Consider the following 27,873-nt stretch of genomic DNA (forward strand, 5'->3'; position numbering starts at 1 on the left):
CATTGTGAATTCTGTTATTTCCTGGTGAACAATAACTTTTGCACGGGGCAGTATCTATACAGCATTCACCATAGCTTTCGTTCTCTCAGTGGAACATTCCAACTTTTATGTTTGTGTTGAACCCGAAGCGCACCGACCCTAAGCGTGTGTTGTTTATTGGAAACACAAAATAATCTGCAGATGCTGGGGTCAAAGCAACACTCACAACAGGGACAGAGTTCCCCTTGTCCTCACCTACCACCCCACCAGCCTCCGGATCCAGCACATTATCCACCGCAACTTCTGCCACCTTCAACAGGACCCCACCACTAAGCACATCTTTCCCTCTCCACCCCTCTCTGCTTTCCGCAGGGATCAGTCCCTCCCTACGGATCTCCCACCCGGCACTTATCCCTGTAAGCACAAGTGCTACATCTGTCCCTATACCTCCTCTCTTGCCACCATTCAGGGCCCCAAACAGTCCTTCCAAGTGAGGCAACACTTCACTTGTGAGTCTGTTGGGGTCATCTATTGCATCCGGTGCTCCCGGTGCGGCCTCCTCTACATCGGTGAAGTCCGACGCAGATTGGGGGATTGCTTCGTCGAGCACCTCCACTCCATCCGCCACAACAGACAGGATCTCCCAGTAGCCACCCACTTCAACTCTGCTTCCCACTCCCATTCAGATATGTCCATACATGGCCTCCTCTACCGCCATAATGAGGCTAAACTCAGGCTGGAGGAGCAAAACCTTATATACCGTCTAGGTAGTCTCCAGCCCCTTGGTATGAACATAGAATTCTCCAACTTCCGGTAAATCCCTCCCCCTCACTTCCTCTATCCCTATGTCACTCTGCCCCCTCCCCCAGCTGCCTATCACCTCCCTCATTGTTCCCCCTCCTTCTACTACCCATTGTGTTTTCCCCTATTCTTTCTTCACCTTTCCAGCCTATCACCTCCCTGCCTCCCCTCCTCCACCCCTTTATCTTTCCCCTTACTGGTTTTTCACCTGGAACCTACCAGCCTTCTCCTTCCCACCCTCCCCCACCTTCTTTATAGGGCCTCTTCAGTCCTGACGAAGGGTTCTGGCCCGAAACGTCGACCAATCGTTTCCACGGATGCGGCCCAACCTGCTGAGTTCCTCCAGCGTGTTGTGAGTGTTGTTGTTTATTGGAGATGGCTGTCTCACCATTACCCATGCATTGCTGAGTGTATGTGGCTGTTACTCAGAGGAAGCTAACAAGTCTAATTTGTTGTGAGCTGAGGTGACAACGTTACAGGTATAATTGGGTGGTGTAGCCTCGTTGTGTGAAGGGCCTGTTACTGTTACTATAAAATAAATATTTTAATCCCATATCTTATCCTTCCCACGTTCCTATTCAATACACCTAGAATTTGCCACTCACCTACGCACTAAGGTCAATTTACAGCAGCCAATTAGTCCCACTAACTCGGATATCTGAGGGGTATAGAAAACATATTTATCCATAGGCAAAACACGCAAATTTCACACAGACAGTGGCAGAGGGCAGGTTTGAACCCAGGTCTCTGGCACTGTGAGGCAGCTGTGCCATTGTGCCAACCCTTAATTAAATAGGGACATCTTGAAGAGGAGTTTTTGCTGAAGTCTTGTAGCCAGAATTCAGATTTGGACTTAGATTCAGATTCACTCTTCTCTTACATCATCTTGGAGTCTACCTGGTTATGATTACCACACTGTTTGCGGGAGCTTGCTGTGCATAAATCTGGCTGTCATATTCCCTGCTTTTTGGTAGTGACCATAGTTGAGAAGAACAGCATTGATTTTGAAGCATCCAGAGATGAGAACGATGCTACAAACATATAAACATTATTAATTTCCTGTCTCATTCACAGTTTGTACGACTTTCTTCGGACACAGATCCGGCCATTGCCTACAACCTGATCACACAGTCCTGGAAGTTCACCCCTCCCAACCTGGTCGTCTCTGTGGTGGGTGGAGATGCGGAGCTGAAGATGAAGGCCTGGTTGAAGGACATTCTTCGTCAGGGTCTAGTCAAGGCTGCACAAAGTACCGGTGAGGCCATCTCTTACCGCTGGTTCCTCCTAGCATTGTCGCTCTTCAAAATGCAAATTGATAAGCAGTTCACCACCAAGAAAATGGGCAAAATTTGGTGTGACCTCATCATCTCGGGAGAAGGTTTTGGTCCAAGGCAGACAATTAGCTCTTTATCATACAGCCTAGAAACAGGCTGTACAGCCCAAGTGATCCATGGTGACCAGCTTTCCTATCTAACCTAGTCCCATTGTCTGCAGTTGACCTATATTCCTCTCAACCTTTCCAAGTGCTTGTAAATGTTATTAATGTGCCTGCCTCAATCGATTCCTCTGGCAGCTCATTCCGCATTTGGACCACTCTCTGAGTGAAAATGTTGTTCTTCAGGTTCCTATTAAGTCTCTCCCCTCTCATCTTAAACCCATGTCCCTTGGTTCTTGATTCCCCAACCCTTGGGAAAAGGCTATGTGCATCCACCCTACCTATGCTCCTCTTGTTTTTATACACCTCTGTAAGATCACCCCTCATTTTCCTATGCTCTACTGAATAAAGTCCCAACCCCCTCAACCTCTCTCCATAACTCAGTCCCTCCAGTCCCGGCAACATCCTCGTAAATCTTGTCTGCACTCTTTTCACCTCAATGGCAGCTTTCCTGTAGCAGACTGTCCAAAACTGCACTTAATATTCCAAAAGTGGCCTTGCTAACTTCTGTACAATTGCAACGTAACATCGCGTTTCTGACTCATTGTGATTATTGGTCTCCCGCTGTCATTGAAACACCCCAGCTGCAGGGTGTGCCTTCACTCAGGCTACCGTGCGAGCTTGCTGTGCACGTATTAGCTGCCATCGTTCCTCCACCACAACACAGGCAACACTTTACAAGTTGTTTATTGACTAAAAAAAATGTGACAGTTTGTTGACAGAATTTCCAGACGATTGTATATTTCACATTTGTTAGATGTTACACGGCGGTTTAATAAATTTTTCAGGAATCTGAGTAAGTGGGGCAGGTAGAGTTGAGGAAGCAAAGAGTCTACAGAAGGACTTAGACAGATCAGGAGAATGGGCAAAGAAGAAGCAGATGGAATACAGTGTACGGAAGTGTCTGGTCTTCCAGTGAGAAGAAAGAATACAGGTGTAAGTCAAAATGGGAAGCAAATACAGAAATCAAAGGTGCAAAAGGACTTGGGTCCTAGTGCAGGATTCCCAAAAATCAGAGGTGCAAAGAGACTTGGGAGCCCCTCTGCAGGATTCCCTAAAGATTAACTTGCAGGTTGAGTAGGTAATAAGGAAGATGTAATGTTGGCATTGATTTTGAGAGGACTGAAATATAAAAGCAAGGATGTTATACTGAGGCTTTATAAGACATTGGTCAGACCTCACTTGGATCATTGTGAACAGTTTTGGGCCCCTTATCTAAAAAAGGATGTGCTGACTTTGGAGCAGGTCCAGAGGAGGTTTATCAGAATGGTCCCAGGAATGGAAGGGTTAACAAATGAGACATATTTGAGGGCTCTGGGCTTGTACTCGCTGGAAGTTGGAAGAATGAAGGGCAATCTCATTGGACCCTATCGAATATTGAATGATCTAGAGGGGACATGGAGACGATGCTTTCAACAGTGGCAGCATCTAGGACTAGAGGGCATAGCTTCATAATGGAAGGACATCCCTTTAGAATAGAGATGAGGAATTTTTTAGCCAGAGAGTGGTAAGTCTGTGGAATTCATTGTCACAGACGGCTGTGGATGCCAAGTCATTGGGTATATTTAAATCAGAGTTCGATAGGTTCTTGTTCAGTAAGGGTGTCAATATTACAGGGAGAAGGCAAGGCAATGGAATTGTGTCAGAAAATATATCACCGAGCAGACTAGATAAGCCAAATAGCCTAATTCCGTTCCTATGTCTTATGGTCTTGTGGAATTTAAAGTGAATTTAGTAAGTGCCTCAGAGAGTTTACAAGGTATGGGTCCCACTGTGTTTAAGGGCAGCATGGAAAGGGGACAAATAAATTTGATTCTGAACTGTCAGTACATTCAAATGATGAGAGAGCAGTTTATTGGTGTTTTGCAGCAGCTATGAAGGGTTTTAGAACCAAAGATGCAATGTACAGTAAATGGAAATGATCGTCTCTGTCGTTTGCTGTGGATTGTTGCAGTGTTCTGCAGTTCTCAGTCTGACTCTGTCCTTTTCTGTCACTCACTCTTGTCTCCTGTTTGTACTCTGTCTGGCAGGAGCCTGGATCATGACGAGTGGGCTCCAGATGGGGATTGGCAAATACGTCGGTGAGGCAGTGCGTGATCACGCCACCGCAAGCACACGCACAGCCACCAAGGTGATTGCCATGGGAATCGCACCATGGGGAATAGTGTACAATAAAAATTGTCTTGTGAACCCCAAGGTAAGATTAGCACAGTAAATGTGTGTGTGTGTGTGTGTGTGTGTGTGTGTGTGTGTGTGTGTGTGTGTGTGTGTGTGTGTGTAAGATCCACAAACTGGACTGTCCGAGCAGGTCTATTGTCTCTGCTGCTCCAGCCCTACTGAACCCATGTCCCCATATCTCAACTCCATTCTATCCCCTTGGATCAGTCTCTTCCAACCTACATCTGCAACACTTCCCATGGCCAATCTTCTCAGTAACTTTCAATTCTCTGACCTTTTGCCTTATCTTATCTTGACCATGTACGTTCAGTCCCTATATAGTTCTATCCCCCATCATGAAGGCCTCAAAGCTCTCTGTTTCTTTCTTGACAAAAGAACCAACCAATCCCCCAGCACTACCGCATTCCTCCATCTGGCAGGAGATGGTCCTCACCCTGAAAAATGTTTCCTTTGGCTCCTCACACTTTCTCCAGACTCAAGGAACAGCCATGGGCCCAGCCATGCCTATCTCTTTGTTGGTTATGTAGAACAGTCTATGTTTGAAGCCTTCCCCAGTTATACTTCCCAACTCTTCTTCGCTACATTGAAAACTGTGTTGGTGCTGCTTCATGCACCTATGCTGAGCTTGTCAATTTTATCAACTTTGCCTCTAACTTCCACCCTATCCTTAAATTCCCACGGTTCCCATGGTTATTTCTTCCCACCCTATTTCCTGTAAAAAAGCTGTTTGCTTTTCTCAAATTCTTTGCCTCCACTGCATCTGTTCCCAGGACATGATTTTCCAGGAAGTTAGAGATATTTAAAGAAAGGGAGTTCCCTCCCTCTACTATTGATGCTGCCCTCCCCCACCTTTCCTCCATTTCTCAAACATCTGCACTAACTCCATCTTCCCTCACCTTAATAGCAATAGAGACCCTCTTGTCCTTACCTAGCACCCCATCAGCCTTCGCATCCAACACACTATCTTCCACAACCTCCACCATCTCCAAAGGGATCCTACTACTAAACATATTTTTACCTTCCCCCTCGCTTTCTGCAGGGATCATTCCCTCTATAATTCCCTTGTCCATTCATCCCTCCCTTTTATTCTCCCACCTGGCACTTATCCCTGCAAGTGGATTAAGTGCTACACCTGCCCATTCACCTCCTCCCTCACCTCCAATCAGGGCCCCAAACAGTCCTTCTAGGTGAAGCAACACCTCACCTGTGAATCTGCTGGGGTCATCAGTTGTGTCCGGTGCTCCCGACTGTGTCCGGTGTGTCCAGTTATGTTCGGCACTCCTGATGCAGCCTCCTCTACATTGGTGAGACCCGTTGTAAATTGGGTGACCGCCTCATCGAGCACCTCCGCAACATTTTAATTCCCCTTCCCATCCCTGTTGCAATGTGATGAGTAAGAGTGAGGGGGTGATTCCTTGGGTTTTGTTTATTATTCATCTTGGCACAAGAGGAGACCACTCGCAGGGTGGCAGAACAACACCTTATATTCTGTCTGGGTACCCTCCAACCTGATGGTATGAATATCAGTTTATCGTTCCAGTAAACAAATCCGATTCCTTCCCACTAGCTTCACCTAGTCTCTTTCCCCTTCCCCCACCTTTTTTTATCCTAGCATCTACCCCTTTCCTTCTCGGTCCTGAAGAAGGGTCTCGGCCCGAAACGTTGACTATTTCCTCTTTTCTATAGATGCTGCCTGACTTGCTGAGTTCCTCCAGCATTTTGTGTGTGTTGCTCTGGATTCTCATGTTTATGATTGTGAGTTGGAATGGGTGTGTGAGTTTGAGTGTGTGTGAGTGTGAATGTGGGAGTAAGTGTGATTGGCAGTGTATCTCCAAGGCTCTCTGGTTCTCACCTGCCCAGGGCTCCTTTCCTGTGAGGTACACGGTCAGCAACGACACAGAGGCACAGTACGCACTGGATGACAACTACTCTGCCTTCCTTCTGGTGGACAATGGCACCAACAATCAGATGGGTGGTGAGACCCAATTCCAAGCTCGTCTGGAGAAACATATACTGACCCAGAGGACAGGAATTGGCGGTACGTATTGTCATTATGAGGCAATTTGTTCTGCTCCCCTTGACTGCTGGGACAGTCCGTTTCCTTCTTGTTTTCTCCAAGTCTTTCTCCATTTTCAACATCACCATAAATTGCCTCACCATGCAAGGGATAATAGACAAAACCCTAAGAATCGCCCTCCCTCACTCTCACTCGTCACCTTCAGGAGATTCCGGGATATTGAACCAACCTTCACTTCCCGAAGGTCATGCAGGAACTCTGAAACTGCCAACCCTCATGGTGAGACAGAAGCATGTACCCCTAGCCTACTTCTCACACAGGGCATTCCAAATGAGACATCAGACGCTAAAAAAAAAAAGCATCAGCTATATTCATCAAAACATACAGTCAAATGTATCTTTTGCATCATTATTTGTGACGTTCTGCGGGCAGTACGCTTCGGGCCCACAACTCAGTAGCTCTGACCCGTACATCTTTGGAACGTGGGGGGAAACCGGAGCACCCGGAGGAAACCTATGCTGTTGCAGGTTTTGAACCCCGATCAGTGATCACTGGCGTTGTAAAGCGATTGTGCTAGCTGGTCACCAGCATACGCACAATTCACCATTTGCACTTGTAGTAAAAAGAGGTGCATTCCAGATGGAATCTGCTCCTTTTACCAACACCTTCTGCAAGACAATTCTGAATCCACACAGCCAGGTTTTTCTGGATCCGTGCCTCCTGATTTTCTGAACGTGCTTACCATGGGTAACGTCGGCAAAGTATAATGCACGGTCAGATTTACAATCATAGATAGGCATAGATTGGGTGGGCAGCCAGAGACTTCATTCTCAGAGTGACAAAGTCTAATCACTACTCAGCCACCACCGAGATCTCGTCACTAGGACAGTGAGCTGTTTACCTGTGCTGCGTGCTACATGTACTCTAAAGGATATTTATTAACTTATTTATAATAATATCTTGGTTTATGTGCTGTGTGTGATATATGTCTTGTTGGGGCACTCTGTTCTTCATTTGCTTGTATGACAACAAGTTTGAACTTGAATTAAAATGAGTGGGCATAACTTTTGGAGGAAAATAGATGGGGGGATGTCACAAGTAGGTTTTTTACAGAGAGAACGATGGGTCGATGGAACACCCTGCTGGAGAGGCAGATACATTAGGGACATTTAAATTCTCTTCAATAAGCCATGGATGAAAGAAAAGTAGAGGACTATAGGAAGGGTTAGATTGATTTGAGAGCAGGTTAAAGGGTCAGCACAACATCATGAACTGAAAAGCCTGTGCTGTTTCGTACATTGCAGGCAGGCTGATTACACTGTTGGGTATTATGCAACTGAGATCACGTACTAGATGCCACACACGCGCGCGCGCGCACACACACACACACACACACACACACACACACACACACACACACGTATACTGTTATGTAATTGATGTCACGCTTTGATGGGACACACCAGGTCTCAAAGACCAGACTTCAAATGCCAAATGTTCCTCACTAAACACCATACAACACATTGCAGATTAGACATTACACACTAGCAGTAGTACAAGTGTAATCACTCAAGTCGACTATGATGTTCTCCTAAAGAGTTGCCAGTTGGTAGGTCCACAGGTAGCTGTGGAGGCTGATCCAGGATCCACGTATTCTGATGTAAGAGTATAGGCAAGAGTAAGTGGTGACTCTGGTTAGTTGTTGGATCTTTTGGTTGTTCAGTCTCTCCTTTCTCAGCTGCCACTGGTCCTCTGCGGTACTGTGGAGGTCGATCTCATAGCACAGCTCCCTCTTGAACAGATTTCCTCCAGGTGGATCTATTGAGTGCAGTCTTCCCAGTTTTTAGATGTAATGTTGAATTTCTTCAGGCTGATTACACTCTGCACGTGTCACATTACATGCCTGATGTTACAAAACAGATGACAAACATGACGCAACACAAAATACATATCAGATTGAGATCCCGATTCACTTATTAATCCCCTGTGCATTGAAACAAACAGGGAAATGCACCACTTGTGTTAATAACCAACACAACCTTAAGATGTACCATGCTACACCCTTAACACAAAAGACAGACTTTACCCATAGGACAGATCAGAATTGCAACACTTCACAATTAAATAGAAGCCAGGTTAGTGCGGGACTGGTGTAAACTGCTGTTCGATGGCACACTGAGTCAGTCTCAGCCAACGAGAAATCTGTGCAGTGTGACTCTGTTCCAAGGGCATCATTAAGCTGGAGAGATGTTACTGTGACTGGAGGACTTGAGTTAGAAGGAGAGATTGGATAGGCTAAGGACCTGAGTTCATGAGACTGAGAGGTGACCTTACAGGAAATCAAGAGGGGCATTGATAAGGTAAAAGGTCAGAGTCTTTTTCCCAGAATAGGAGAGTCTAAAACTAGCAGGCACAGATTTAAGGCGGGGAAGGGAAAGGTTTAAAGTAGACCTGAAGAGCAGTTTTTTCACACAGAGGGTGGTGGGTATTCAGAATAATGGCCAGAGGAAGTGTTAAAGGCAGGCACAATTACAATGTTTAAAAGACGTCTGGACTAGTACATGGGTGGAAAAGGTTTGGAGGGATATGGGCCAGATGGCACCAGCTCAGGTAGATATCTGTTGGGCCAAAGAGCCTGGTGTTATGCTGCCTAACTCCATGACCCTGTGACCCAGTGGCCTGAAGGAGTCAGGCAAGGTTAAAGATTGGCTTTATTTGTCACGAGCACTTTGAAACATGCAGTGAAATACATCACTTGTGTCAAATTAAATCAGATCAGCAAGGTCTCTGACAGACAGCTCATAAGTGTGTCATGTTTCCGGCAACAACATAGCATGCCCATGACTCAGCAACCTTAACTTGTACGTCTTTGGGATGCGGCACCCAGAGAAAACACAGGCTATCATGAGGAGAACGTACAAACTCCTTATAGACAGTCGTGCGAATTGAACCCTGATTTTATACCTGGCTCTATAGAGCATGATGCTATAACTGCTATGCTACCATGCTGCCCAGAATCTCATGTCAGTTGTCAATCTTCCCTCTGGGCATTATTATCCATAGCAACATCGCAGGACATGTACTGACCATGATTGACAAGGACACAGGTGGCAAATAGTAAAGAGAAAACTGGTGATGATACCTGGGCACTTTTCCCAGAGTGCAGACACTTTAATCCACAAATGCGGTGCACAACAATCTCCCAAACAATGACATCCAGCATGGCAACCATTAACTCCTTGTGTATGTCAGAGGTTTGTGCTGCATCTGTCTATGTTTCTCCTCAGGGAGAGGGAGCATTGAGATCCCAGTGCTGTGTGTGCTGATTCAAGGAGGGATCAACATGTTGGAGGTGAGATGGACTCCATTCTGTTTCTCTAAAGGCGTTTTCTGGGGGTGAGGACAGCAGGGCAGGACTGGGAGTGTGAATTTGGTTTGGAGGACTGAGTAGGGAGAATAACAATGGATGGAAGTGACTTTCAAAGAAGAGGAAAGGGATATGTCTTAGGCAACCAAGGGATATGTCATAAATGCTGCGTTAGCCGCTGTCTTCACTTCAAGTTGGTTGACTGTTCGCCAGTGTCAAAAGAGTGCATGTACTGGGTAAAAGTAGTTGTGAGGAAAAGAACAGCTGGGTGGTCTGTGCATTGAGCAGTAGTGTCTTATCTGACTAATATTCCCTTGTTGTACTAGAGAATATATGAAGCCACAAAGAACAACATTCCTTGGCTCATCCTGGCAGGTTCGGGAGGGATTGCAAATTTCTTGGCTGAGGTCATAGTGGAATCGTTCACAGCAGAAACTTTGAGATGCCACACGGAAGAGTGGTTGCAAAAACTTGCTGCTCCTGAAGATGTTCCTGGCCTGGTGAAGCTGGTAAGTCAGCGGTGAGGGTGTCTGGGGAGTGTGAGATGGGGAGCAAGTTCATGGGCAGGAGCCATAAAAATATAAGTCATAGGGGCAGAATTAGGCTACTCAGCCCAACAAGTCTGCACCACCATTCTATCACGACTGATTTATTATCTTTCTCAACCCCAAATGTCCAGCCTTCTCCTTTAACAGCCTTACTAATTCAGAACCCATCAACCTCCGCTTTAAATAGACCCAAAGACTTGGCCTCCACAGCCACCTGTGGAAATAAATTCCATAGCTGCACAACCTTCTGGCTAAAGAAATTCCTCATCATTTCTGTTCAAAAGGGACATCATTGTATTCTGGGGCTGTGCCCTCCTGTCCTAGACTCCCCAGTATAGGGAACGTTCCCTCCACATCCACTCTAACTAGGTCCTTCAATATTCAATAGGTTTCAATGAGACTCCCCCTCATTCTTTGAACCACCAAATGCTCCTTGTGTTAATCTTTCATTCCCGGGATAATTCGAGTAAACCTCCTCTGAACTCTCTCCAATGTTAGCACATCATTTCTTAGATAAGGTAGCTACAACTGACTCACAATACTCCAAGTGTGGTCTGACCAATGCCTTATGGAGCCTCATCATTACCTCCTTGTTTTAATATTCTAGTTTGCTTGAAATGAATACTAATATTGCATTTTCCTACCTTACTTCTGACTCAACCTGCAATTCCCAACCTTTAGGGAATGCTAAATCAGAACTCATTAGTCCTTCTGCATCTCCGATTTTTGAATTTGTAACTTGTTTAGAAAATAATCTATGCATTTATTCCTTCTACTAAGTGCACTCTACCTAGGCCTTTCAATATTCAAGCCGTCAGCTGGGGCTTAACTGTATCAGTGGATACAAACACCAAGTTAGGTCAAGTTTATTGTCATGTGCACAGGTATGGTGAGGTACAGGTACAATGAAGAACTTGCTTTCAGCAACATCACATGCAGGTAGGGTCATAGCATAGAAATTATACACAAATTATACATGCCGGTAAAGAAAAAAGATAAGCACCTCTTGCTTTCCTGTGTACATACCAGGGCTTGATACAACCAATCAGGATATTTTCAACAGGGCATTTGTATATTCAGATTTATTTATCATATGTACATCAAAACATACAGTGAAATATGTGTCAACAACCAAAACACCCAAGCAATACACACAAGGTGCTGGAGCAACTCAGCAGGTCAGGCAGCAACAATGGAAATGAATAAACAGTTGACCTTTTGGGCTGAGACCCTTCATCAGGACTGGAAAGGAGGGGGGAAGAAGCCAGAATAAAAAGATGGGGGCCAGGGGGAAGGAGGACAAGCCAGAAGGTGATAGGTGAAGCCATGTGGGTGAGAAAGGTAAAAGGCCAAAAAAGAAGGAATCTGACAGGAGAGGAGAGTGGACCATGACAGAAAGCAAAGGAGTGTCACCGGGGAAGGTGAGAAGAGATCAGAGGCCAGAGTAGGGGGAACAGAAGAAAAGGGAAATGGGAGGACTGGAAGGAGAAATCGACATTGATGGGGTGGAAGCTACCTAGACGGAACATGAGGTGTGGCTGCTCTGCCCTGAGAGTGGCATTAACATGGCAGAAGAGGACCAACATGTCGGAACGTGAATAGGGATAAGAATTAAAATGGTTGGCCACTGTAAAATCCACTTTTGGCAGATGGAGCGGAGATGCTCGACATCCAATTTGCGTTAGGTCTCACCAGTGCAGAGGAGGCTACATCAGCAGCACCGAGTACAACTGACGACCCCAACAGATTCACAGGTGAGGTGCTGCCTCACCGGGTAGGATTGTCTGAGGCCCTGAATGGAGGTGAGGGAAAAGATGTATAGGTATGTGTAGCATTTCTGTCTGGAGGGAGAATTGGTGGGGAGGGGTGAATTAACAAGGAAATTACGGAGGGAGCAATCCCTGTGGAAAGTGGAGGGTTGTGGGGGGTGGGGGAGGAAGTAAGGATGTTTTGTTAGTAGGATCCCATTAACGATGGCGGAAGCTGCGGAGAATGATGAACTGGATGTGGAGGCTTGTGGGGTGGGTGGTAGGTGAGGACAAAAGGAACTCTAACCCGTTAAGGTGGTGGAAAGATGGTATGAACACAGCTGTCTGGGAAATGGAAAAGATTCAAGTGAGGGCAGCATCAATGGTAGGATTTGCTGTACCATCTTGGATGTTAAACGATGGCACCATCAGCTCACCAGGGTAGGCTTAAAGGATTTCATCGTTTGTGACAAAGGAGAGGTGGTCTCTGTTCTATTTTCCTCTTCTCCCTACTTTATCTTTTTCTTTTCTCCATTCTATTTCTTTCCCCATACTCTCTTCCCCTATTTTCCTATATCACCCCTGTGCGCAAAGACAGCATCACAGAATTAGGCTCCTCACCCACCATATTCACGCTGGGATCAGAGGGGCCAGTTTGTCACACAGAGGGTGGTGGGAATAAGGACCAAACCGCCAGAGGAGATGGTAGGGGTAAGTATAATTATAGCATTCAAAAGGCGCTTGGACAGAAAGAAGATGGCCATCGTGGTCAGCATGGACAGGTTGGGTTGAAGCACCCACTTTTCCACTGTACATCCTGTTGAGTCTAAGGGCAATGAGTACCCATCTATACTAAACCAATTTACCTGCACTTGGTTCATCGTCCTCTGCTCCTCGACAATTAAAATGCTTGACTCTCCTAGTCTCTCTCTTTCCTTCCTCAGTTGAGCATATTTGGGTTGTGTGTTTCACCCATCAGCCTCATACCAAATGAACAAGGCTGTCCCTTTGCTAGGATTGAGAAGATCATAACTCTCTTGGTTGGTGATCTCATCAGGGGTGGGGGTTCAAGGTGTCACTATGGAGCTGATTGCTACAAGGCATGATGGGATCTTGGAGGACTCTGAATGGGCACAGAACGTAATCTGAGCGGTCCTGGATAAATTAAAGATGTATTCTAACTCATAGGTGGAGAAGATTGTTGAAAACAAGCATTTGATGACAGTCTACAATGCTGACCAGGAGGGAGTGGAGGAGTTTGACACAATTATTTTGCAAGCATTGTTCAAAGGTAATATTTATTTTGCTTTATTTACTTTATTTAGAGATACAGTGTGGAACAGATCCCTTGGCCCAATCCCAAAGCTTTCTGTTTATTTTCATTTTCTGGACAATTTGTGGGCAAGGAGTATGGAAGAGGAGTTGTAAAGTTTGTTAGGCTGGGTAACAGCTTCTTCCCCATGGTTGTGAGACTTCTGAACACCCTGTTACCACCCAATACACAATATTTATGACAGCGGCAGTACTATTATGCTGTTGTATATTTGTTGTTGTTCGTCCATCGTACGTCGATGAGGACCTCGACACCATTATTGATGGTGTCGAGACTAGCGCGAGACTTGGATTTAAGTAAGGGAGAGTTGCGCAGCGTCAGCCTCACTCTCTCTTCCCAATTCCCATCTGGATCCAGTGGCAAGACAGAGTCGAGATGGCTGGAGATGGGACTAGGCGCAGTGGATGACCAGGACGTCTTCTGTGTCTTGTCCTGCTCTACACGTTCCACGACGCTTGCAGAGACCGCCTTCTTGACCGTTGGACCTTCCATTGGTCTCGTCCGCTCAATCCGCCGGAGTCTGTCTTCACATGCTGGGATAGACAACTCCCTATCTCACCAAGGGTTTGAGACCCGTCAGCTACCCTCATCTGGTTTAGCCGGCTTGTCGAAGCCGTAGCCCGGGGTGTGGCCGCTGTCGCATGCAAACAGCTATGGGGAGCCACAGGTGAGAGCTGAGTGCCAGGTGGGGATCAAAGGTGGACTAACCGCCTTGAAAAGGATGCGACATGTTACCCCGCCAGAGGTGCTACCCCTCCCTGACACCCCATACACCCCTGTTGTATATTTAACTATATGTCGTATATGCTCTTTTTGTCACCTGTACATCTATAGAATATTTTTTATTATGTTAATATTATTGAGTTAATAATATTTGATGTGCCGTAAGTGATATATGTACCGTGTTTTACGCCATGGTCCAAGAGGAAAGTTGTTTCATTTATCACAATGAAGGTGAACATAGTTTCACTAATCAAACTGATCTTTCCAGTCCCCGATGTCCCACAATACCGTAACACCCAGATGGGTGAATCCCTTGGCTCCCTCTCTCTGGCCTTTGTTGTTCCTCAGCCACTCACTGTACTACATCACCAGTCCCTGGTCTGTGAACAAGCACCGGGGGTGCGAATGCTGAAAGGGGGCTTCCCACTCACGTCCTTCCTGTACTGAAGAAATCTCACCACAGTGTACATTGTGGTTCGGTTGGCTGTGATGGAGTACTGACAGTCACCCACCTCTTTGCAGAGTGGCGCAGTAGAGAAGCTTTAAATCACCTGAGATCATGGTTCATTTCCCACTGCTGCCTGTGAAGAGTCAGAGCATTCTCCCTCTGACCACGTGGGTTTCCTCAGGGTGCTCCTGTACCCTCTCACATCGCAAAGATGTAGGGTTAGTGTTAGTAAGTGAGGGCATGCTATGTTGGCACCAGAAGCATGGCAATGCTAACAGAACATCCTTGAACTGTGTTGATTGTTGACACAAATAACACATTTCACTGTATGTTTTGATGTACACATGACAAGTAAAGTTAATCTTTACTTTAACAAATTGTTGTAGATGGCAGATTTGCTAATAGGGTGTGGCAACAGATGTAAGTCATAGTCATAGTCATAGTCATACTTTATTGATCCTGGGGGAAATTGGTTTTTGTTACAGTTGCACCATAAATAATTAAATATTAATAAAACCATAAATAATTAAATAGTAATATGTAAATTATGCCAGGAAGTCCACAACCAACGTACAAAAGACGAACTGCAAATACAAAAGAAAAAAAAGTCAGGACATGAGAGGCTAGGGGGAGAAAGCAAGGGAATGGTGTTGAGAGGAAAATAACTGAGCCATGATCAAATGGGCCAAATAGCGTAATTCTGCTCCAATGCTTTTTGGTCTTGTTGACTTATGAAAGTGAGTCCATAGGCTGTGGGAACGGTTCAGTGACGGGCTGAGTGAAATTGCATGAAGTTATCCCCTCAGGTTTAAGAGCCTGAAGGTTGAGTAATAACTGTTTCTGAGCTGGTGAGGAGGATCCAGTACCTTCATCCTGTTGGCAGCAGTGAGAAGAGAGAGAGCATGGTCTGGATCATGGATGTCCTTGATGATGGATGCTAGTTTCCTGCAACAGCGCTCTGTAGATGTGCTCAGTGGTGGGGTGGGGTTTACTTGTGCTGGACTGGGCTGTATCCAGTAATTTGTAGGATTTTCCATTCAGGGGCATTGGTGTTTCCATATCTGCTGTGATACAACCAGTCAATATACTCTCCACTACACATCTATAGAAGTTTGTCAAAGTTTTAGATGAAATCCCAAATCTTTCCAAGCTTCTAGTAAAGTAAAGGTGGTGCCATACTTACTTTGTAGTGGCATTTACATGTGTACTGTGCCCAGGACAGATCCTCTGAAATGCTAACACCAAGAAATTTAAAGTTGCTGACCCTCTCCACCTCTGATTCCCTGGTGAAGACTGGTTCACAGACATCTGTTTTCTTTCTCCTCAAGTCAATAATCAGCTCTTTGGTTTTGTGGACATTGAATGAGAGGTTGTTGCCGTAGCACCACTCAGCTAGACCTTCACTCTCCCTCCTATATGCTGATTTGTCACCTTAGATTTAACCAACAACCGTGGTATCACCAGCAAACTTAAATATGGTGTTGGGACTGTGCTTAGCCTCACAGTCATAAGTATAAAGCAAGTGTCCCCAGTACAGCCTGTTCTACATTGAGACCTGATGCAGACTGGAGGGACCACTTTGTCAAGAACTCTTGTTCTGTCCTTCACAGAAATCAGGATCTCTTGGTGGCTACCCATTTCAATTTGACTTCATATTCCCATTCCAAAATATCTGGTCAGGGCCTCATCCAATGCCATGATGAGGCCAAACACAGGTTGGAGGAACAACACCTCATATTCCATCTAGGTAGTTTTCAGCCTAATGGCATGATCACCTATTTCGCTAACTTCCAATGACTTTTCTCCTCTCCCCTTCACTCTTTTTCCATTTCCCACCCTGGTTACCCTCTTGCCTATTCTCTTCACCTCATCTGCCCTTCACAGCCCTCTGGTTCCCCTCCTGCTTCCCTTTCTCCCATTGCCCATTCTGCTCTCCTATTCAATTCCTTCTTCTTCAGCCATTTATCTCTTTCATTTATCACTTCCCAGCTTCTTACTTCATTCCCCCACCTCCCCCTACACCTGGTCTTGCCTACCACCTGCCAGCTGGTACTTCTTCCCCTCCCCCCACCTTCTCATTCTGCCTTCTGTCCCCTTCCTCTCCAGTCCCGACGAAGGGTCTCAGCTCAAAACATCGACAGTTCGTTACCTCTCATAGATGCTGCCTGACCTGCTTTGTCCCTCCAGCATTTTCTGTGAGTTGCCTGGGATTTCAGGTATCTGCAGAATTCCTTGTTTGGGAATTCTGGGCTGGATGGTGGTGTAGTGGCGTCAGCACTGGACATCAAGGCAGAAGGTCCTGAGTTCAAACCCAGCCGGGTCCCAACCTGGGCAACAGCAGTGTCTATGCGGACGGAAGGCCTGGCATACCTAGCCATGAAAACCCTGTTGTCCATGGGTCATGAAGAGTTGCTAACGACTGAACAACAAATGTACATTCTTATTATGAATAATTTTTATTTTTGAAATAAGAAAATTGCTCCATCCTAGGTCACTCTGTCCCCACCCTTCCCTTTGGTTGGCTTTGTTCTCTCCATCCTTCCCCACCCTCTCTGCAACTTAAAATCTATTTATTGTCTCTCTGTCACAGTTGTAATGAAATTTCTTCAAGATGAGCCATTGACCCTGTTTCTTCCCCTTGCCTAGGTGTGGCCAGGCCTGCTGAGTGTTTCCAGCATTTTCTATTTTTAAGCATCATTGTTTTTTGATGGTCACTTTATCCTTTCCTCCTATTTCTCCCAGGATTCCCACATCTGACACCCTGAACAAATGCCCGGATAGTGGAGAGCACACCTGTGGCTGTCCCCTTCAGCAACAAATATCTTGTTCTGGATGCTGTTGAGGGGGATGACCTGACAGGGGGCGCCTACGGTGACCGGGTCTCTGGCACTGAGCCTGGCACTGTTGTGCAGGAGAGAAGGAGGGAGAAGAGGAATGCGGTAGTTGTGGGGGATTCCATAGTCAGGGGAACAGACAGGAGATTCTGTGAGCCTGATAGAGATACCCATGGTGCGTTGCCTCCCAGGTGCCAGGGTACGGGATGTCTCGGATCGGGTCCTGAATATTCTAATGGGGGAGGGTGAGCAGCCAGTTGTCTTGGTACATGTTGATACCAATGACATAGATAGGACAAAGGAGGAGGTCCTAAAGAGAGATTTCCAGGAGTTAGGAAGGAAGCTGAGAAGCAGGACCTCCAGGGTAGTAATCTCGGGATTGCTACCTGTGCCACGTGCTAGCGAGGGCAAGAGTAGTCGGATCAGGCAGATGAATGCTTGGCTGAGAGACTGGTGTAGGGGGCAGGGCTTCAGATTCTTGGATAATTGGGATCTCTTCTGGGGAAAGTATGACCTGTTCAAAAAGGACAGGTTACACCTGAACCCGAAGGGGACCAATATCCTGGTGGGAAAGTTTAATAGAGCTGTTAGGGAGGGTTTAAACTAATTTGGCAGGGGGATGGGAACCAGAATGATAGAGCGGAGGAAGGGGAAAACAGAAATAAATCTAAGATAGTGAGCAGTAAAGATGTCAGGAAAGACAGGCAGGTGATGGAGCAAATTTGTAGCCATTGGAATGAGTTGCAGTGCAATAAAGTTGCAGTGAAATCAAGGGAAAAGTACCAAATATTGGTCTTAAGGTGTTATACTTAAATGCACGCAGCATAAGGAATAAGGTGGATGATCTTGTCGTACAGCTACAGATTGGCAGGTATGATATTGTGGCCATCACTGAGACCTGGCTAAAAGATGCATGTCTCTGGGAGCTGAACGTCCAAGGATAGGAAGGTAGGCAGAGGGGGAGGCGTGGCTTTATTGGTAAGAAATGATATTAAATCATTAGAAAGAGGTGATATAGGATCGGAAGATGCAGAATTTTTATGGGTTGAGCTAAGAAATTGCAAGGGTAGAAGGACCCAGATGGCAGTTATTTATAGGCCTCCGAACAGCTGCAGGGATGTGGACTACAAATTACAACAGGAAATAGAAAAGGCTTGTCAGAAGGGCAGTGTTATGATAATTGTGGGGGATTTTAACATGCGAGTAGATTGGGAAAATTAGGTCGGCACTGGATCTCAGGAGAGAGAATTTGTAGAATGTCTGCGAGATGGCTTTTTAGCTTGTTGTTGAGTCCACTAGGGGATCGGCTATACTGGATTGGGTATTGTGTAATGAACCGGAAGTGATTGGAGAGATTGAGGTGAAGGAACCCTTAGCAGGCAGTGATCATAACATGATTGAGTTCACTGTGAAATTAGAAAAAGAGAAGCCGAAATCTGATGTGTCGGTATTTCAGTGGAGTAAAGGAAATTACAGTGGCATGAGAGAGGAACTGGCCAAAGTTGACTGGAAAGGGATACTGGCAGAAAAGACGGCAGAGCAGCAGTGGCTGGAGTTTGTGCGAGAAGTGAGAAAGGTGCAAGACAAGTATATTCCAGAAAAGAAGACATTTTCAAATGGAAAAAAGATGCAATCGTGGTTGACAAGAGAAATCAAAGCCAAAGTTAAAGCAAAGGAGAGGGCATATAAGGAAGCAAAAATTAGTGGGAAGGCAGAGGATTGGGAAGTTTTTAAAACCTTACAAAAGGAAACTAAGGAGGTCATTAAGAGAGAAAAGATTAACTATGAAAGGAAGCTAGCAAATAATATCAAAGAGGATACTAAAAGCTTTTTCAAGTATATAAAGAGTAAAAGACAGGTGAGAGTAAATATAGGACCGATAGCAAATGATACTGGAGAAATTGTAATGGGAGGTAAGGAGATGGCAGAGGAACTGAATGAGTATTTTGCATCAGTCTTCACTGTTAAGATATCAGCAGTATACCGGACACTCAAGGGTGGCAGGGAAGAGAAGTGTGCGCAGTCACAATTACGACAGAGAAAGTACTCAGGAAGCTGAATAGTTTAAAGGTAGATAAATCTCCTGGACCAGATGGAATGCACCCTCGTGTTCTGAAGGAAGTAGCTGTGGAGATTGCGGAGGCATCAACGATGATCTTTCAAAAGTCGATAGATTCTGGCATGGTTCCGGAGGACTGGAAGGTTGCAAATGTCACTCCGCTATTTAAGAAGGGGGCAAGGAAGCAAAAAGGAAATTATAGACCTGTTAGCTTGACATCAGTGGTTGGGAAGTTGTTGGAGTCAATTGTCAAGGATGAGGTTACAGAGTACCTGGAGGCATATGACAAGGTAGGCAGAACTCAGCATGGATTCTTTAAAGGAAAATCCTGCCTGACAAACCTATTACAATTTTTCGAGGAAATTACCAGTAGGCTAGACAAGGGAGGTGCAGTGGATGTTGTATATTTGGATTTTCAGAAGGCCTTTGACAAGGTGCCACACATAAGGCTACTTAACAAGATAAGAGCCCATGGAATTACGGGAAAGTTAAGTACGTGGATAGAGCGTTGGCTGATTGGCAGGAAACAGACAGTGGGAATAAAGGGATCCCATCCTGGTTGGCTGCAGGTTACCAGTGGTGTTCCACAGGGGTCCGTGTTGGGGCCGCTTCTTTTTACATTGTACATCAATGATTTGGATTATGGAATAGATGGCTTTGTGGCTAAGTTTGCTGACAATACAAAGATAGGTGGAGGGGCCGGTAGTGATGAGGAAATGGAGAGTCTGTTAGAGAGACTTGGATAGGTTGGAAGAATGGGCAAAGAAGTGGCAAATGAAGTACAATGTTGGAAAGTGTACGGTTATGCACTTTGGCAGAAGTAATAAACGGGCAGACTATTATTTAAATGGGGAGAGAATTCAAAGTTCTGAGATGCAATGGGACTTGGGAGTCCTTGTACAGGATACCCTTAAGGTTAACCTCCAGGTTGAGTCGGTGGTGAAGAAGGCGAATGCAATGTTGGCATTCATTTCTAGAGGAATAGAGTATAGGAGCAGGGATGTGATGTTGAGGCTCTATAAGGCGCTGGTGAGACCTCACTTGGAGTACTGTGGGCAGTTTTGGTCTCCTTATTTAAGAAAGGATGTGCTGACGTTGGAGAGGGTACAGAGAAGATTCACTAGAATGATTCCGGGAATGAGAGGGTTAACATATGAGGAACGTTTGTCCGCTCTTGGACTGTATTCCTTGGAGTTTAGAAGAATGAGGGGAGACCTCATAGAAACATTTCGAATGTTGAAAGGCATGGACAGAGTGAATGTGGCAAAGTTGCTTCCCATGATGGGGGAGACTAGTACAAGAGGGTATGACTTAAGGATTGAAGGGCGCCCATTCAAAACAGAAATGCGAAGAAATTTTTTTAGTCAGAGGGTGGTGAATCTATGGAATTTGTTGCCACGGGCAGCAGTGGAGGCCAAGTCGTTGGGTGTATTTAAGGCAGAGATTGATAGGTATCTGAGTAGCCAGGGCATCAAAGGTTATGGTGAAAAGGCGGGGGAGTGGAACTAAATGGGAGAATGGATCAGCTCACGATAAGATGGCGGAGCAGACTGGATGGGCCGAATGGCCGACTTCTGCTCCTTTGTCTTATGGTCTTATGGTCTATTTATTCCATTTAAATGTCACCAATATTATTAATCCAATGTCCCTACCTCCATGGGGAAAAGTGAAACCTCCATTAATGACGGATCCTTGGTAGTCATTCTAGCAACAAGCTCCCACCTGCATGAATCCTGTCCACCCCGATTATTCCCAGCTCCCGACTCCTGTAGCCATGGCATCTAAAGCTTTGACAAACTTCTATAGATATGTACAGGAGAGTATATTGACTGACTGCATCACAGCCTTGTATGGAAACACCAATGCCCTTGAACAGAAAATCCTACAAAATGTAGTGGTTATGGCCCAGCCCATCATGGGTAAAGCCCTCCCAAACATTAAGCATGCTACACGAAGCGTTGTTGCAGGAAAGCAACATCCATCATCAGAGACACCCTCGCAACACCCAGGTACCATCAGGAAGAAGGTACAAGAACTTTAGGACTCTCACCACCAGGCTCAGGAACAGTTATTACCCCTTAAACATCAGGCTCCTGAACCAAAGGGGATAACTTCACTCAACTTCATTTGCCCCATCACTGAAATTGACTCACTTTCAAGGACTCTTCATCTCATGTTCTCAATATTTATTGCTTATTTATTTATTATTATCAATTCTTTCTTTTTGTATTTGCACATTTTGTTGTCTTTTGCATACTAGTTGAATGCCCAAGTTGGCACAGTCTTTCATTGATTCTGTTATGGGAATTATTTTATTATGGATTTATTGAAAATGCTCGCAAGAAAATAAATCTCAGAGTTGTATATGGTGACCTATGTATACTTGGATACTAAATTTACTTTAAACTTTAAAATTTGAATTTGGTGGAGGTCTGCTTTGTGCATTTCTAGGTTGTGCTCACTCTCTGCCTCTGCCAACTATACCCCCCCCCCCCGCACAGTCTGTAAGAAGAAGAGTATCAATGCTCTGGCGTACTTGGATGAGCTGAAATTGGCAGTAGCATGGAGTCGAGTTGACATTGCCAAGAGACAATTATTTAATGGAGAAATCCTGTGGAAGGCAAGTGTTTCTGAGTGTGCTTTTGTGTCTTTATCTGTGTATGTGTGTGAGAGTGTGTGTGTGTTTCTGAGAGAGAGTGTGTGAGTGTATGTGTGTTTCTGAGAGTGTGAGAGTGTGTTTCTGAGGGAGTGTGTGAGAGTGTGTGTGTGTTTCTGAGAGTGTGTGTGAAATTTTGTGAGAGTGTGTGTGTGTTTCTGAGTGTGTGTGTGTTTCTGAGAGAGAGAGTGTGTGAGAGTGTGTGTGTTTCTGAGAGAGTGTGTGAGTGTGTGTGTGTTTCTGAGAGAGTGTGTGAGAGTGTGTGTGTGTTTCTGAGAGAGTGTGTGTGTGTTTCTGGAGACAGTGTGAGAGTGTGTGTGTGTTTCTGAGAGAGTGTGTGAAATTTTGTGAGAGTGTGTGTGTGTGTTTCTGAGTGTGTGTGTGTTTCTGAGAGAGAGAGCGTGAGAGAGTGTGTGTGTGTTTCTGAGAGGGTGTGTGTGTGTGTGTTTCTGAGAGAGAGAGTGTGTGAGTATGTGTGTGTGTTTCTGAGAGAGTGTGTGAGGGTGTGTGTGTGTTTCTGAGAGAGTGTAAGCATGTGTGTGTGTTTCTGGGAGACAGTGTGAGAGTGTGTTTCTGAGAGAGTGTGTAAGTGTGTGTGTGTGTTTCTGAGAGAGAGAGAGTGTGTGAGTGTGTGTGTGTTTCTGAGAGAGTGTGTGAGAGTGTATGTGTGTTTCTGAGAGTGTGTGAGAGTGCGTGTGTGTTTCTGAGAGAGAGTGCATTTCAGAGAGAGAGTGTTTCAGAGAGAGTGTGTGTGAGAGAGTGAGTGTGTGTTTCTGAGAGTGTGTGAGAGTGTGCGTGTGTTTCTGAGAGAGAGTGTTTCAGAGAGAGTGTGTGTGAGAGAGTGTGAGAGAGTGAGTGTGAGAGAGTGAGTGTGAGAGAGTGTGTGTGTTTCTGAGAGTGTGTGAGAGTGTGCGTGTGTTTCAGAGAGAGAGTGCGTGTTTCAGAGAGAGTGTTTCAGAGAGAGAGTGTTTCAGAGAGAGAGAAAGCGTGTGAGAGTGTGTGTGTTTCTGAGAGTGTGTGAGAGTGTGCGTGTGTTTCTGAGAGAGAGTGTGTGTTTCAGAGAGAGTGTTTCAGAGAGAGAGAAAGTGTGTGAGAGTGTGTGTGAGAGTATGCGTGAGAGTGTGTGTGTTTCTGAGAGTGTGTGAGAGTGTGCGTGTGTTTCTGAGAGAGAGTGTGTGTTTCAGAGAGAGTGTTTCAGAGAGAAAGTGTGTGAGAGTGTGTGTGAGAGAGTGTGTGTGAGAGTATGCGTGAGAGTGTGTGTGTGTTTCTGAGAGTGTGTGAGAGTATGCGTGTGTTTCTGAGAGAGAGCATGTGTTTCAGAGAGAGAGTGTGTGTGAGAGAGTGTGAGAGAGTGAGTGTGAGTTTCTGAGAGTGTGTGAGAGTGTGCGTGTGTTTCTGAGAGAGAGAGTGTGTTTCAGAGAGAAAGTGTTTCAGAGAGAGTGTTTCAGAGAGAGAGAAAGTGTGTGAGAGTGTGTGTGAGAGTATGCGTGAGTGTGTGTGTGTGAGAGTGTGTGTGTTTCTGAGAGTGTGTGAGAGTGTGTGTGTTTCTGAGAGAGAGAGAGTGTTTCAGAGAGAGTGTGTTTCTGTGAGAGAGTGTTTCTGAAATAGAGAGTGAGGGAGAGAGTGTGTGAGAGAGTGAGTGTGAGAGTGTGTGAGAGAGTGAGTGTGAGAGAGTGAGTGCGTATTTGTTTCTGAGAGAGTGTGAGAGTGTGTGTGTGTGTTTCTGACAGAGTGTGTGAAAGTGTGTGTGTGTGTTTCTGACAGAGTGTGTGAGAGTGTGTGTGTGTTTCTGAGAGAGAGTGTGTGAGAAAGTGAGTGTGAGAGAGTGAGCGTGTGTTTGTGTTTGTGTTTGTGTTTGTGTCTGTGCATACATGTGGGACCCAAATTGCAAGGCTTCTAATAAGTTTTATGAATGTTATATGGAGGTCATCATAACCTCCAGGCTTTTAGACTCATAGATTAACAAAGTCACCCAGCACAGAAACAGCCTCACTAAGTCAACCACCCAATTACACCAAGCCTATGCTCACACATTCCCACCAACAAGCCCAGATTCTTGAGGGCACATCTGCAGAATAAAAGGATGTCCCTTTAGAACAAAGATGAAGAGTCATTTATTTATCCAGAGAGTGGTGAATCTGTGGAATTCATTGCCACAGGCAGCTGTGGAAGCCAAGTCATTGAGTATATTTAAAATAGAGGTTGATAGGTAAGGTGTCAATGTTTACAGGTAGGGGGCAGGAGACAGGAGAATGGGGTTGGGAGGGTTAATAACTCAGCCATAATGGAATGGCAGAGCAGACTCGATGGGTTGAATGGCATAATTCTGCTCCTACGTTTAATTACATTACTTTACCACTCCCACACACAGAGGGGTAAATTACAGCAGCCATTGTTGAGCAGGTCTTTGAGGTGTGTAGTCACAGGGAAAGCACAGAAACTTCGCACGGACAACATCCAAGGTCACATTTGACCCTTTCTCACCGGAGCCGCGTGTGCACCTCATCCAGTGACAACACACCCTTTTAATGTTCCTGATTGGCTGCAGAGACTGGGTTAAAGGAAGGAGCCCCTTTGTAAACCCTTGCACTGTTGACCCAGAGTGTTTGACTTGGAAGAAAACAGTGAGTAAATTACTGGAAGAGAAACATGACCATCAGACAAGCAGAAGCCAGAGGTGATGGACCTTGAGTGGGCAGCCATTAGTGTAACAATATTACAGTGCTAGGAACCCAGGTTCAATTCCATGAATGTCTATAAGGTATATGTATATTCTCCCCATGACCACATGGGCTTCCATAAAACCAGAAGGCATAGGAGCAGAATTAGGCCATTCAGCACATCAAATCTCCTCCATCACGGATGATTTATTAATCCACCCATCCTTATTCTCCTGTCTTCTCCGTGTAACCTTTGACCCTGACTAATCAAGACTCTATCAATCTCCACTTTAAATAGGCCCAATGACTTTGTTTCCACAACCATCTGTGTCAACGAGCTCCACAGATTCACCCCCCCCCCCCAGCCCGGCTAAAAAACTTTCTCTTTCTTCTATGTCCTGTGGCTGTGTCCTCTTGTCCTAGAATCCCGCACTATAGGAAACATTCTCTCCATGTTCACTCTTTCAATATTTGCTAGGTTTCCAAGCGATCCCCCTTCATTCTTCTAATCTCCAGTGAGTATAGACCCAGAGCCCTCAAACCCCACCTCATATGTTAACTCTTTCTTTCCTAGCATAGTTCATGTGATCCTCCTCTGCACCCTCCCCAATGCCAACACATCCTTTCTTAGGTATGGGGCCCAGAACTACTCACATTAGTCTGTGTGGTCTGACTAATGCCTTATAAAGCCTCAGCATTACATCCTTTCTCTAGTTTCCTCCCTTATTCCAAAAATGTATGCTTAGTAGGTTAACTGGTCACATGGGCATAATTCATGAGGCCAGAAGGGCCTGTTACAGTGCCGTGTCTCTAAATAAAATAGGATAAAGGTCATAGACACAAGAAGGTTTGCAGATGCTGAAAATCCAAAGCAATACACACAAAATGATGGAGGCATTCAGCTGGTCAGGCAGTGTTAGGATTTAAGGTCATTCTGATCATAGGTTTCTCTTGTTGTTTCCCTGCCAGACCTGTGACTTGGAAGATCCCATGACAGCAGCTCTGGTCAACAACAAACCAGAATTTGTCAAGCTCTTCATCGACAATGGCACCAACATGGTGGAGTACCTCTCCTATGGGCGGCTGGAGGAACTCTACAGTTCGGTGGCTGAGAACTGCCTCCTCAACTCCCTCCTCCGCAAGAAGCAGGAGGAGAGGTGGTTCTCCCAGGGGAAGGGGTCGAAGCCTCCCCTAGGGAGCACGGACCGGGATGAGGGTCGGCGGAGTTACACGCTCTGTGAGGTGCTGAAGGTGCTAAATGACCTATTGGGAGATGTTTGTGATCCACTCTACAGTGAACTCTTCCAGATGGCCAGCTCCTGGAAAGTGAAATCGGTGAGAATTACATTGAGTTTTGGCTTTTGGAATTATGTAGTTCTATTATTTTATTGGAAACTGGGATTTCTCTTCTGTAGGTTCATAAGCAGCTCAGATCAGTTAATGAACACAAGGTCATTTGGTCCCTCAAGTCCAATGGCTGTTCACCTCAATTGTGGTCGATCTGAAACCTCAATGGTTTCCCTGGGGCATCTGGGGATGTGTGCATTGTCAATAATGCTCAGACCCCTTTAATGTATAGAAATGTCAAACTAAAGCAGGTACGAGAGCCTACAACCTCTCTTGTAAACTCTGGTCCTTTCTGTTCTGCCTAACCTGCAGACCCTTAGAGACAGATAAATGCTTCCAGCGAGGCAGAGCTTAAGTCTGAGTTGCAACTCTCTAGTCGAGGTGCAACCTGAAATTTACATAGAACATAGACCACTGCAGCACAGTACAAGCCCCCTGGCCCACAATATTGTACCAACCTTTCAACTTATGCTAAGATCAATCTAACCCTTTTCTCCCACAGATGTAGCCCTCTTTTTTCTTTCATCCAGATGCCTAAGAGTCTCTTAAATGTCTCCAATGTCTCAATGGCAGTTTCTGTACCACTCCCCTGGCAGTGCAGTCCAGGCACTCACCACTTTCTGATGTAAAAACCTTCTCTCTGACATCCCCTATCCCTCCAATCCCTTAAAATTATGCCACCCTGGTATTAGCCAATTCCACTCTGGGCAAAATGTCTCTGGCTGTTACTCGATCTATACCCCTTATCATCTTGTACAACCCTATCAAGTCACCTCTCATCCTCCTTTGTTCCAAAGAGGAAAACTCTAGCTTGCTCAGCCTTTGCTCAACAGGCATGCTGTCCAATCCAGGCGGCATCCTGGATTGATCCAATGGTAACAGATGACTCCACTATTCATTCCGTAGAGAAGTGCCTGGTCTTTCCCCCACTAATGAGCAACAGGGAGAAAAGTAAGCAGCTTTACCACCGCCTAGCCTCCCCCGGCTTTGCGTTTAAATGTGTAGTCGTCACCTGTGGGAGACAATCTGACTTCCCATTCCCTTTCCAATATGTCAGTCCATGGCCTCCTGTACTGCCACCATGAGGTCACTTCTCATATTTCATTTGGATAGCACCCAACCTAATGGTATGAATATTGATTTCTCTAACTTGCAGTAATTTCTCCTTCCTCCCCCTTCTATTTTTTCTGTTCTTCATTCTAGCTCCCCTTTCAACCCTTCTCTTGTCCTCATCTGCCCATCACCTCCCTCTGGTGTCCCTCCTTATTCCTGTTCTCCCATGATTCTATTCTCCACTCCTATCAGATTCCTTCTCCTTCATCCCTTTACCTCTTCCACCGATCACTTTCTAGCTTCTGACTTCATCACTTCATTCCTCCCCCCACCTCATTCTGGTTTCTTCCCCCTCCCTCTCCAGTTCTGATGAAGGGTCACGGCCTTTCCGGGGGGTTCCTCCAGCATTTTGTGTGTGGTGCTCTGGACCAGCCTTCGCTGATGGGACACTTGAATCGTGGAGTTGGGTGAGAGGAAGGAGTCTCCCAGAACCTGTAGGATTCCACGAGTTTCCTTTCATTTTGCTGCTGGATCTTTGGCATCCAGTTGAACAGCAAGATTAGTATCCTGGCTATCAAAACACCAGTGCCTTCAGCTATGCCACACTTCCACAATGTCACGCGGAGAGGGCAAACTCACTCCCCTGCTCCTACTGAGGGAGAATGGGCCTCCTGTATCTTTCTGTCT

At 45.7% G+C, this 27,873-nt stretch overlaps 1 protein-coding gene across 1 annotated transcript in view; it reads left to right on the forward strand.

The window, feature by feature from the left end:
- LOC140205474 (transient receptor potential cation channel subfamily M member 4-like) overlaps positions 1-27,873 on the forward strand; it is a 133,663-nt gene that overhangs the window by 34,990 nt on the left and 70,800 nt on the right. Inside the window, exons 4-11 of the mRNA XM_072273082.1 lie at positions 1,855-2,035; positions 4,246-4,412; positions 6,254-6,431; positions 9,698-9,762; positions 10,104-10,286; positions 13,262-13,364; positions 21,972-22,090; positions 25,756-26,121. Of these exons, the coding sequence (XP_072129183.1) occupies positions 1,855-2,035; positions 4,246-4,412; positions 6,254-6,431; positions 9,698-9,762; positions 10,104-10,286; positions 13,262-13,364; positions 21,972-22,090; positions 25,756-26,121 (1,362 nt within the window). The remainder of the gene's footprint in view (positions 1-1,854; positions 2,036-4,245; positions 4,413-6,253; positions 6,432-9,697; positions 9,763-10,103; positions 10,287-13,261; positions 13,365-21,971; positions 22,091-25,755; positions 26,122-27,873) is intronic.

This window comes from Mobula birostris, chromosome 11 (assembly GCF_030028105.1).
Source record: "Mobula birostris isolate sMobBir1 chromosome 11, sMobBir1.hap1, whole genome shotgun sequence".
Taxonomy (NCBI): Eukaryota; Metazoa; Chordata; class Chondrichthyes; order Myliobatiformes; family Myliobatidae; genus Mobula; species Mobula birostris.